The sequence below is a fragment of the Arvicanthis niloticus genome, chromosome 26 (genome assembly GCF_011762505.2).
Source record: "Arvicanthis niloticus isolate mArvNil1 chromosome 26, mArvNil1.pat.X, whole genome shotgun sequence".
Lineage (NCBI taxonomy): Eukaryota > Metazoa > Chordata > Mammalia > Rodentia > Muridae > Arvicanthis > Arvicanthis niloticus.
The window spans coordinates 2,397,547-2,409,668 of NC_133434.1; the positions used below are offsets into that span (position 1 = coordinate 2,397,547).

Sequence of the window (12,122 nt, forward strand, 5' to 3'; positions counted from 1 at the left end):
CTGAGGAATCTATGTAATATCTCTTCTGGAACTTAGTCATCTTACACCAATTTCTGGATGTGGTACATTGAGAGTTCAGACTTCTAAAATTCAGGGCAGTGAAGGTAGTCCCTTCACAAAGTCACAGAAAAGCTAGGTGGGATACCTTAGCACTGGGGAGAGATTGACCCAAGATGAGTTCAGAAGATGCCCAATGTTGGCCCAGTGTAAGTACCCATATTGGGAATAGGGCCTGCAAGTGTGGAAGGCTATAACTGTGTGGGGTCTGGCAAATGGTGATACTGGCAGGTCTTCAGGATCTGATACCTCACTGTCCTTTCCCACCCACATAAATCATAAATTGCAACTTCCTGTGCGTACTTCAGGCTTGCCTGCCTATCTTATCAGCATTGCCACTTATGTAGTCAAAGCCACTGTCGTCTCTCAGGGGAACAGATGCTTTCCTAAAAGTGCCCCTACATCAGCTCATAGTCACCTAGACCCCTCTTTGCAAAGCAGCGAAGGCAGTCTCCTGGAAAACAGTGCAGCAAGGCCATTCCTCTGGTTAAACTAGAACAGCTTTCTGTTTTCCTCAGGAGAAAGTGACCTATTTAATGTTGTTCCCACTTACCTCTTCAACCTCACGTCAAACAGCTAACCTCCCCCCACCCCATCGCCCTGATTCAGTAGCTGTTCATCTTTTATCTTTTTTTAGATACATGTTACAAGGGTTTATTTTTTCCCTTTTCTGTAATTTTAGAAATTAAGTTTGTACTATGAAAATTTCATAGATGTACACACATGTATGTGTACCTATGTGTCTCTGTGTGTGTGTGTGTGTGTGTGTGTGTGCCTGTGTGTGTTCTGGTTGTTCCTCCTCTTATTTTCTTACTGTTCCTGTCAATTCCCCCCTCAGTTTCTTTCCTATGACTTCTGTTTTTGACCTGGTGACTCAAATAGCTTAATCAGGGCCATCTGTGTGACTTTTGGTTTAGAACTCTCCATTGGAGCCTGTTGGGGTCACCACTGAGTACACAACTTAAACAAGGACACCCCACATCCCTGAATCTGTCAGTTAGCTAATAGTTCACAGTGAATGGCAGGGCTTCTTCCTAAGCCTCTCTCATCCACACTGGGCTGTCGGGGAGCTCATTCTTGTGAAGAGCCGGTATGGGCACCCACAGCTGCTGTGTGTTTGAGACTGCAATGGCTGCGCCTTTTGTAGCGCTTCTCTATGTCTCCTGTTCTAGCTCTTCCATTGTTTCTCCTTCCTCTCCTACTTTGTTCCCTGTACCTTAGAGGGGATGGTGTAAAGGTCTCCTTTGGGGCTGAGCGCTCGTCTGCCACGTATTCTCAGCACCTTCAGTTACTCCTGAGTTTTTGACAGGGCTTCATGTACAAGGCATGGATTCTGTCCTGTGGAGTGGGCCTCAAAAACAGAGAGCAGTTGGTTACCCTGTAACAGTAGTGCCAGTGTTACACAAGTAAGCACATCTTGTCTGCTAGTTGAACTCTTGTTTATAGGGCTCACAGCTGTGAGACCACTGCTGCCTTTTCTCCATAGTACTCTCTAGGCCAGTGAAGACTAGCTGGAGGGGAGCTTCTAACTCAGTTTCAGCTGGATTTCTTTATATCATCCAATGAAGGTATATGATAACACTGTCTCTACTATTATTTAGTATAAAGTCACATTAGTGCATCAAAAGGAAGTAAAAGGCATAAGAATAGGAAAGGAGTCAAAGTATCCCTGTTTACAGGCAACATGACAGTGCACATACGGAGAAAATTCCTAACCAGCTAATCTTCAGTAAAGTTACCGGTAGGATACAAAATTAACTCACACGAAAAGTCATCAGTCCTTTTATATACCAGTGACAAAGGCACTGAGGAGGAAATCAGGGAAATGATTCCGTTCACAATAGCCTAAAGAACAAAACAAAAACAAAACAACAAAAGCAAAACAAACAAACAAAAAACTCTTGGCAAAAACCATAGGTGGGAAACCTTTCCCTTCGTCTTTCCATACCTCTGACCTCATGACCTTCGTTTACACTGTGCTAAAAACTGTGTTGCTTAAGTTTAGTGCTCACCACTGGATTTTGTGTTGAAAGAAAAGCAGACACATGCGTTCTGATCCAATAGGCATCCAGTAAAGGTGAAAATCTGTTTCTGATCATTTCCAGGTGAGGCTGACATGTTTGTTGGGGGCACCTCACTCTGGGAACAGCTAGGATACAGTGTAGTTCCTTAATTTCTGAGTGTCCATCAGATCTCAGTATCCTTTTGCCTAGGCAAGGCTTTCCTGTCCTCTGGAGCAGTTCCTGTTCTTGGCTAGCATGCATCTTCTCCTTTGAAGCCCTATTGGCATTGTATTTGAACATTTGTGTCTGTAGATTTTAATGACTGAATCCACAGCAGGGCTCACAGTCCACCGTCTTGGCTGATGCTGTTCCTGTTCTGTTCCCATCCCTTGCACATTACAGGCACTAAGTGATTCTTGGTTGCATGAATAATATTGTTCCTTCCTTTTATAGGTAACTGAAAATATGTAGTAACACAAATGTTTCAATGAATAAGATGGATAAATGGGGGAAGGGTATGGGTAGTGGAAATCAGAAGGAAGAATAAGCATTTTTGTTCACCAGGATTGAGTGTTGTAAAGCAAGACACAGGGTTTTTTCCCCCCCGCAATAGGGGCCTAGTATAATGTGGAAACCCCCTTCAGTTTTACCTGCCGTGATGAAGATGTGAACACAGTTCTTTCTCAGTTTGCATTCTCTGGCCCAATCACACTTTTTCATTCTTTGTGAGTAGTTGATTACCTATGTGGGTTTTATTTTTCATATGCTGCTTTGTTCTTCCTTACAGACATGGAATGTGCAGATGTCCCTCTGTTAACTCCAAGCAGCAAAGAAATGATGTCCCAAGCATTGAAAGCTACATTCAGTGGTTTCACAAAAGAACAGCAGCGACTGGGAATCCCCAAAGGTATACTTCTGATAGTAGGAAAAAGGACCTCTAAGACTGGATCCTTAGGGAAGACTCATTTGCTTTCCTGTAGCTAGGCTGGCTTAGATCAGCCACAGTGGAATCCGCTGGCTGTGATGGGCACTTGCAGACATCCGTGAGACACAGGGACAGATGTTCCACCCGTTCTCAGCCAGTGGTCTCAGGACAGTGTTTCCTGATCTGTCTGTACATCAGCATCTCTGGATCTTTGAGAGCTTCTGGGATAAGCCCCAGACTAGACCATTTCAAGTTATCTTAACAGCTACTGACATCTTTATTTTGTAAACTCCTCAAACAATTCCAACTCTCAGACAAGTGTGGAAAACTTTATTTTATAGAGTCAATATGGGTGACCATGGATGGACCCAGGGAACTGTGTTGCTTTATATTTATACTCTGTTCTCTTCCACATGCTTTGGCAAAGTATGCTTGTGCTTTGGGTGTTCCTATCTAAAAGGGTTTACAGAGAATGGAAAGAGTCCGGAGTTATCATAAAGAAGTGAACTGTGAAATTGTCCAGCTTTCCCTAGGAACGTTTCCTGGACAGTCAGGAGTAGGCAAGCTATGTCTTGTTTTCGTTTCGCTTTGCTTTTGTGTTGATGATGTTGTTGTTAAAGTTGAAGGAAAGCTATCTATAAGTAACACCTCATCTAACTGTAAATAAAAGACTTCCAGTATGACCTGACTGAAGTGTTGGTTAGATTCTTAGAATACAGCTGTACATTTTTTTTTTCTTCTGTTTACAACTTTACTCCAAACCTGGGTGGACCACAACCCCAATCATCCTTTGTGGACCAGAAGGCAGAGCAAGGTGACTTCTGAGCCCTGGGTATTCCAGCATCTCATGCAGTTACTTTTGGTTCAGGCATCATTTATGTGGACATTTTTGGTGTCATTAGCAAATATAGCTCTGTCAAACCTTAGGTCATGTATGAAGCTTAGATGTCATTACTGCTACTCATTGCTGGGCCTGTGGTGACAAATAACAACACTTGAATGACTTACCATTACTAATTGCTGTGCTCATTGTAAAACCCGAGTGGCTAAGATAAAAATAATGGAGCATAAAAACCTCGAATGCATTGCATAGTTGAGAGCAGACGGGGCACTCGAAATTGTGGAAAATACTATGTTGTTATCATTGCCATTGCAGAAGGCATAGTCCCTTATCTGGGAGCTTTTAACATTTTTTTAATGGGAATAAGGGCGAGAGGGAAAATCAGTGGAAATCTTAGCCTGAAAAAAAAAAGCAAAAAAAAAAAAAAAAAAAAAAAAAAGCTGGGAATTACTGTTGGCTGACTTTAGCTCCTCCTATCTGATGAAAGAGGGAAAGTGGGGTACTAGATGTGGGGAGAAGAATCTGGGAGGTGCTGGACAAAATTCTGTTGCCTAGGTCTGAGAATAACAGCATCCTCAGCCCTGTTCCATCCCTTCCCTGCCTTCTCCCAGCCTGACCTCCTTCTCCCAGCCTGACCTACTAGATCCTCACTTGGCCTCTCTTCTCAGACCCCAGGCAGTGGACAGAAACCCATGTCCGGGATTGGGTGATGTGGGCTGTGAATGAGTTCAGCCTGAAAGGTGTGGACTTCCAGAAGTTCTGTATGAATGGAGCAGCGCTGTGTGCCCTGGGTAAAGAATGCTTCCTTGAGCTGGCTCCAGACTTTGTCGGGGATATCCTGTGGGAGCATCTAGAGATCCTGCAGAAAGGTAAATGTGCAAACAGGGAGGAAGGGTTGTGGGAGTTTCTCTAAGCTGGCCGGATGATGGGATGCTCTTGCTGTTGCTTGCGGGTGTTTAGCCATGGCATAGCCTGTGGGGATGTGTTTGGTACAGAACCTGGCGCAAAGCAAGAGTTCAATATATGCTGGCTTATTTTCTTCTATGCCTTAGGAGTTCATATTTTAGTTTTTAACAAGATTTTACTTCTTTAACATCTTGTATACAATTCGTGTTATTTTCTTAGACCCATGCATTATTTGAATAAATAGTGCCTGGACTTAAATAAATCTGGATTTTATAAAACAGGTGTTTCACCTACTCCAAAAACTTTAGTATATACTCCCTTGGTCTATGATGTATACTCTCTGGTAACAGGAGAGTATTACTTTTCCAAGCTCATTAGCAAGACAAGTTTCTCTGCCACTCATTGGCTTGGGATTATGACAGTGTAGAATAATACCTTTTACATTTGGAGCCAAAGCTAGGGTTATATCAGGACGTGGTGTTGCAACCTTGTAATGACACAGCCTCCTCTACTGGCCTCTTCTAACCTTTTTGGACCAAGTGACTCATGTCCCGTAGCTCCAGCTGAGTATAGCAACAGCAGCGGGCGGCAAACTTGGGTGTTTCTGTGCTTATTTGTCTAAATTTCTTCTTAAAATAAATTGCAGTTACCAGCAGTCAGCAGTGCCCTACAGCTGACTGTAAGCCTAGAAGCCTGCTGCCCTCTGTAACCAGGCCCACCCTTTCCCTGTGGTCACCAGCCTCAAGCACTAGGCACAGCCACTGGGGGCAGGGCATACAGCTCATTCCATATGAGACCTTCCTTTGTTTAAGAGTATGCCTCACACTCAGGGCTGAGGAGAGACCCAGGTCCCATTCCTCAGGGCACATGAATGTGATATGCATTCCTGTTTCTTCACCTCAGCTTCTTGTTGAAAATGATCCACCGATGAACACAGTTAAGGACCTGGTGGTTCTTCCTGTGGCTGCTGCTACTCAGGACTGGACAACAGCTGTAGTAACTGCTCTGGTGCTAACTAACCCCTAGGCACTGACCTGAGTGACCTGTTCTTAAGAGGAGAAGAACGGTGTAGTAGACTCTTCTCGGTGCTGGTTTAACTGCTGCCTTCTGAACACAACAGCAGGTTGCACCAGACCATGAAACCAAACATAGTCTGTCAATACAATGCTTCTCTGAACTCAGAATGGATTCCCACAGTGGATGTACCGGGAGCTGGGGGGTAGTCTCAATCTGTCACTGGTCATGGTCTGTTCGTATCCTTGATTCCAAAGCGCTGCCAGATATATTTTCTCTTGGCAATAGCCTTGATTAGTCATCAACACTTTAAAACATTACTTACTTCTTAGTCTGTTTTAATTTTATCTCCCACCCAGTGTTCTTACTGTGATAATGTGTGCTCAGAGGTAACTCTGTTACTAAGACAGGATTAAACTGCCCTGCGTTTATGCAGGGGAGTACTGTCAGGGAATTGAAGTGAACTAGGGTGTAATGGAGTCTGTGTGCAGAGGCAAGTCCCGTTATCCCAGCCGGTGGGTGTCCCACCGCTTGAGGCAGTAAAACTGTCTTACTATGGATTCACATTTCTGAAGGGATGATCAGGATGTTTGTGCGAGTCCCTTCTGTGATCAAACATGAGCAGCATGGCAGCCAGAGAGCATAGCTGCTTGGGGTGGAGCTGGAGGCCGAAGGTACAGGGGATGTTTTAATCTGATAAGCCGCTCAAGCAGGGTATAATCATTTTATCTCAACTGGGAACTTTTTTTCTTTCTTTTGAGTGCAGGCATAAACTTGTTTTCCCATCAGCCTTTGCTCTCAGCAGGCTAGCAGATACCTGAGGAAAACCTGTATCAGCAGTCTCTCTTTACAATTGATTTTTGCAAAGAAATGCTGTCAGGCTTGGCTCGGTAGAGTGTCAACAGCTACTGCATTTGATTCTGGGGTAGCCAGAGTACCCTGAGCCCACCATGACAGTTCTGTTCTCCACTACACTTTCTCTTTATATCTCTCTGAGTCCAAAGGTAGTTGGCATCTAGGCAGTTTGGAATTGTTGCTTTTCTTACTCTACATAAGTCCTCATGGTTCAATGAGCAGTGTCACCTTACCAGTGCCCTGCTTCTTGTCTGGGCCTGAACTTGAATTCCCAGAACAATGAGAAAAGCAGAATTAAAAAAAAAAATTCCAGATATCTTCGAAAAGTGGATGATACAAATACCTACTTGCCTAAAGGCTAGAGTGTGTCCTGAAATGGTTTTTAGTTGATCGCTTTGAGTGTTAAGTGCTGATCATGGTCTTTGAGACATCCCCAGACTTGAGCCTGAAGATTTAGTTCTCTGAAAGGAAACACCAGGACACCACCCATGAGGGCTGCTCATTTTCTCAACCCTCAGGGATTGCCCACTGGATCTCCTCCCAAGATAAATGGATCAATTCCATTTCACAGCTACTGAAATTTTAAGCTCAGCCATACTTTTGTGATGTTATCCTGAGATGAGGCTCCATTCAGGCAACTGAGACACCAGCTCCTGTGGTTGCTTGCAGACTTTCTAGGAAAAAAAAAAAGTTGAGATTATTGGGGTCCTTGTGTTTAAGATCTTGTAGGTCAAATGTCACTTGTATATTATCTTAATTTTATTCCCTGGTATGTTTCTTACAGAGGATGTGAAACCTTATCAGGTTAATGGAGTCAACCCTACCTACCCAGAATCCCGTTACACCTCGGATTACTTCATTAGTAAGTGCTGTTGTCCACTCTCCTTCCATCTCTTTATGATAGGGAACTTGGAAAGGCTCCCTGGCTTAATAATCCTATAAAAAGTAATATTTTATTAATTATGTTCTGCTTTTTGTTACTTATTTTATGACTTTTCACATAGTTCCAGCGTTAAGTTCTTATGTGTGCTTACCAGTCTACAAAGTTCCTGCAAGTGGGAAGGAATATACCCTGGGCACCTTTTGATCTTACTGATCTCGTGTGTGCTAGTGACTGGGAGACGGTTGGGTTAGAGGGTTGATTTTTGCCTACGTGCTTTTCTTACCTATTATTTAAGATGATAGGATTTGCTATGGAATCCTTCTGGATTCCTTGCATGGACCATGCAGCATCATACTCTATTATAAAAAGTAAAACTTTATTTTTAAAGCACATGATTGCTTAGCACACTATAGAGGTATCTATCCATAGAAAAAGAGGAGCATTGGCTTCGCTGATGGCCCTGACTTCTTCAAAGGTTGTGTTAAACAGGTGTGATGTACTTTTTTTTTTTTTTTTTTTTTTTTTTAATCTTCTGGCTTATTACAGTTTTATTCCAGTGGTGACACTTATCAAGAGTGCCAGAAATGTTGTAGACATTGTGCATACACACACAGTCTTATTTATTCTTCATCACAGTGCTCTGAGGAACACTTAACCAGCCTTATTTTATAGACAAGTAAATTAAGGCCAAAGGGGAAGGTATTGTATCAAGGGCTGCAAATAGTAAGTTGAACCCAAGTCTTCTCTTTTAAGGGAGTCAGCTCACGTCACATGGTGAGGCCTTGATAGGTAGTAAGGATTGCTTTTTTCAGGTACCAGTGTCTCCAATTGTAAACAACATTCTTTTTTCCTAGGCTATGGTATCGAGCATGCTCAGTGTGTTCCTCCCTCAGAGTTCTCAGAGCCCAGCTTCATCACAGAGTCCTATCAGACGCTGCATCCCATCAGCTCGGAAGAACTCCTGTCCCTCAAGTACGAGAACGAGTACCCTTCTGTCATTCTCCGGGACCCTCTCCAGACAGACACCTTACAGACAGACTACTTTGCCATTAAGCAAGAGGTGTTAACTCCAGACAACATGTGCATGGGGAGAGCCAGTCGTGGTAGGTCAAATTTACTTTCAGATTCCTTGGGTGTACAAGAATTACCTCAGTTCATTCATTGTTCAGGTCCCATTTTCTTTACTTATCACTCCTATACTCATCAGTCTTAGCCTTTCATTTTTTTTTTTTTTTATTTTTTTTTTTGAGTGTATAGACAAAAAGACCTTTCTGCCATGGGATTTTAGCTTTATCCAACATGATGACAAAGGTCTTGGGGTCCATGATGGAACTGAGTGTGGCGGAGTAACAGTCAAATGTGTTATTAGGATAAAATGGTTTGCCTACATATTACTTTTAGGTGGCTTTTGAAAGGTAGACTGCAGTTTCTTTAAGACAGTTTTGCTTGAAATCATACTCCTCTTGAAATTTGGCATGCGCTTTGGCGTTCCTTTCAGGGTTCACCTGGGTCAAACTGTAGACCCTGGCATCTTGGTACCTGGGATGACCCTTTCTGCTCATCCTGGGAACTTAGCCACTTGTGACTACTTTGGTTTGGGAAGATACAAGATGGTTAACCAATGGTTTATTTGGAACCGGTCATCAACACTGTGGTGAAAGTATGCATTTAGCTAGGAGGCCAGTGGAAAAGGTGGCCAGAGGCTTCCAAAAGAAGGTACTCTTGTTGACAAGGCTATTATAATAGTGATAAAACATTCACTGGCAGTGAAGTCAATGTTTCAAAATAGATCTCACTGACCTGATGCCCCAAAGGTGAAATGTACCTGAGGTTTAAGATGAGGCTATGAACATTCCACTATGAGGAGCAGCATGTTCTGATTGTCTTGTTGCTGAGAAAAGTGAAGTCTGTTAGATGGAGGGGCTTCTTCATCCAGGAAAAGCCCACTAGTTTCTGAAAAGCCTAGAAATGACTTTCCTAGTGGGAAAGTATTAAGACAGGAAGAGGAGGGTAATGATTCTTGCATACTGAATGACTATGCTACTTGCTCAGTGGCCTCCAAAAGGGCAAGAGCCAAAGGTAGAGTAACCCTGTTGCCATTGTGAGCCATCCCTGCTGTCATGCTTTTCAACTGTGGCTCATGCTTGCTCCCAGCAAGCCTTGGGAGAGTTATCTGGCCTTGTACAGGGAAAGCCCCTGCAAAATCAGAACCCAGATCGTCCTTCTTGTACTCCTAGGTTGTTTGTGTTTCAAACCAAAGGGAATGGGTGGGACTGGGTCTGTCTTCCCCTTTCTGCCTGTCTTTTATTTTTGGGTACGAGTCTATTTAAATACATACCCTCAAGTGTATGCATCCGTGCACTTCTTCTTAAGCAGGTTGAACCTTAGTCCCATCTTCTTCCTCCTGAGGCTGTCTCTCTGTATATTTAAGGAGACCGAGTTGTGGGTTTGGGGTTCGGCAATGTTGTAAATCTGTGTAGATCTGTAATCATATTGTTTTACAATTGTGGCTGTTTTTGCATTTGTGGGAATGCCCTTCTGTCCCTTTCCTCTTCTTGGTTCTTGGGTCCTCACTCCCCCTTTAAGCCCTAACTAATGATTATAAACCCAAACTGATCCTTACCGAAGGATGTGAGGTATTTCTTTGTGGCTCTAATGTCGTTCACCTTCTCCAAGCTCAGGCCGCAGACTTAAGGGGAAGACCAGCTTGTGCAAGCCTGATTGCTGCGTGGTAGATGTGCTGTAACTCCGCTGGCCAAAGGGCCATTGATTCTGACTGTTGTGATTGGTCTAGACTGAAGACATTACTGTTAGCTGACTATTAATAATCACAGTATTCAGATGCTGTGTTACAGTATACAAAGTACTTCTCTGTCCCACTTAATTGAGCTCTAAGGCCTGTCTTTGTGTAAGTCTTTTCTGTGGGTGGCTGTGGGGCTACCCTTCTACTGTTCAGAGTGCTGTTCGGTGGACTCAATTAGCTTTGGAAGGACCTTACAGAGACATTTCTTTAAAAAGATGGTCAGTGCTGGTCTTGGGATGCATGCCTCCCGGATTGAACAGAGAAGCAGAACCAAGTGTCTAAACCTTTTGGATTCAAGTCAGTGTTTTGGGGAAAATACCCGTTAATGAAGGCTTTCAACTCCAGGGTTGTGAAATAGAACTAAAACGAAAGCTGCACCCTGCTCTAAACCACAGTCTGAACGGAGAGGCATCTGGTGAGGCTGCAGAGGAGTAATGACGCCTACTTTAGCACTTACACTAAATGAAGCCCTTTCAGCTCCTGGCCCTCCACATACAAAAATGGCTGGAGAGATAAGAAAAATTGCAAGAGACCGAGGCACAGGGAATACTTACATATGGGTGACTCAGAGGGCAGGCCATCCTTTGTGGAAACATGGGTTTTCTTTCTTAGGCTTTTGGTCTATTTGTGGTAGAGTGAAATGGAATGCCAGTTAACATCCATAGCTAGTATGAGAACACACCTTTTATGAGATACTAGGGACATTTCTGCTCTGCTAAGCCTGTGGAATAGTCTGTGGCATTCCATGTGGGTGCTGGTTTCTTGAGACATTCAATGTAATGGAATGGGTCTAATGTGGTAGAGACTGGACCACTCGCTCTTCGGGCTCTGATTTGCTTTCTTAACATTGCCTTCTTTTGAACATAGGGTAGAGTGAGATACAACATTTCTGTCATCAGCAGTTCAGGAGGGAGCAGAGAGGCAGAATGTTCATAGCAGACATACTTTTTTTTTATCTGGGATTTGGGTTTTTTTTTTTTTTTTAATTTTTTAGAATAATCTCTTCCCCTTGTATTTGACTTTGATTTGGGCAGCTGTATATGTCTGAATATTATTTTCTTGACCGACCCACAGCTAGAAGCACACTGATGTGGTTGGATAAGACACCCTACTTCAGGGTTTAGCCAGCTTTGCACAGTTGAGAATTGATTTGAGGACATTTCTGCAGACGCTTTTCTCATGTCTTTTCATCTCTTGGCTCATGTTGGGTAGGAGTGACCACTCCATCTCCTGAGGTCTCCCTCGAGCTGCCCGAGAAGTAGCTGATCATTGGACACAAACACCAATCTTGGGATTTCTGTAGATCTTCAATGTTTTTATGTTTCCCCTTAAATTTTCCTTATTAGCCCCCTTTTCATGGCATTTTTGCCAATGGAGACGTCTTCAGGAATGCTCACACAACCACAGCAGCTGTGTATAACCTGGTTGGGAGATGAGTGAACTCACATGATCGTGTGCTCAGTTCTGAGTGCCTTGAGCAACTCACACAGTGAAGGGTTTCTGACCCTGCTCTAGGCCCTCACTCCTCAGCCATCCATTCTGCTTCTCCTGGAGCATGAATTCCAAATTCTAAACCCTACTGAAGAGAGTAACTCATATGGTTTACTGCCTACAAGAATGACTGAGCCTTGATGGGTTTTGTTTTATTGTCCCTGAAGGCACCCCATAACTTCTTGAGAGGTCAGGAAGGAATGGCTTAGTATTTGTGGAGAAAGTACCTAAAAGGTAATGCTTTAGTTCCAAGGTCAAGGGAGGCCAATCTGCTCTTAGTCTAATGGAATATTTTTCCTCATGATCAAAATATTTTTCCAAATTGGGCTTCTGAAATTACTTCA

The 12,122-nt window shown here is 43.3% G+C and overlaps 1 protein-coding gene across 2 annotated transcripts in view; it reads left to right on the forward strand.

Annotated features, from left to right (window-relative positions):
- Ets1 (ETS proto-oncogene 1, transcription factor) overlaps window positions 1–12,122 on the forward strand; it is a 119,083-nt gene that overhangs the window by 89,578 nt on the left and 17,383 nt on the right. For both annotated transcript variants that reach the window (XM_076924601.1, XM_076924602.1), the window contains 4 exons: window positions 2,848–2,967; window positions 4,495–4,695; window positions 7,386–7,463; window positions 8,339–8,587. In XM_076924601.1, the coding sequence (XP_076780716.1) occupies window positions 2,848–2,967; window positions 4,495–4,695; window positions 7,386–7,463; window positions 8,339–8,587 (648 nt within the window). The remainder of the gene's footprint in view (window positions 1–2,847; window positions 2,968–4,494; window positions 4,696–7,385; window positions 7,464–8,338; window positions 8,588–12,122) is intronic.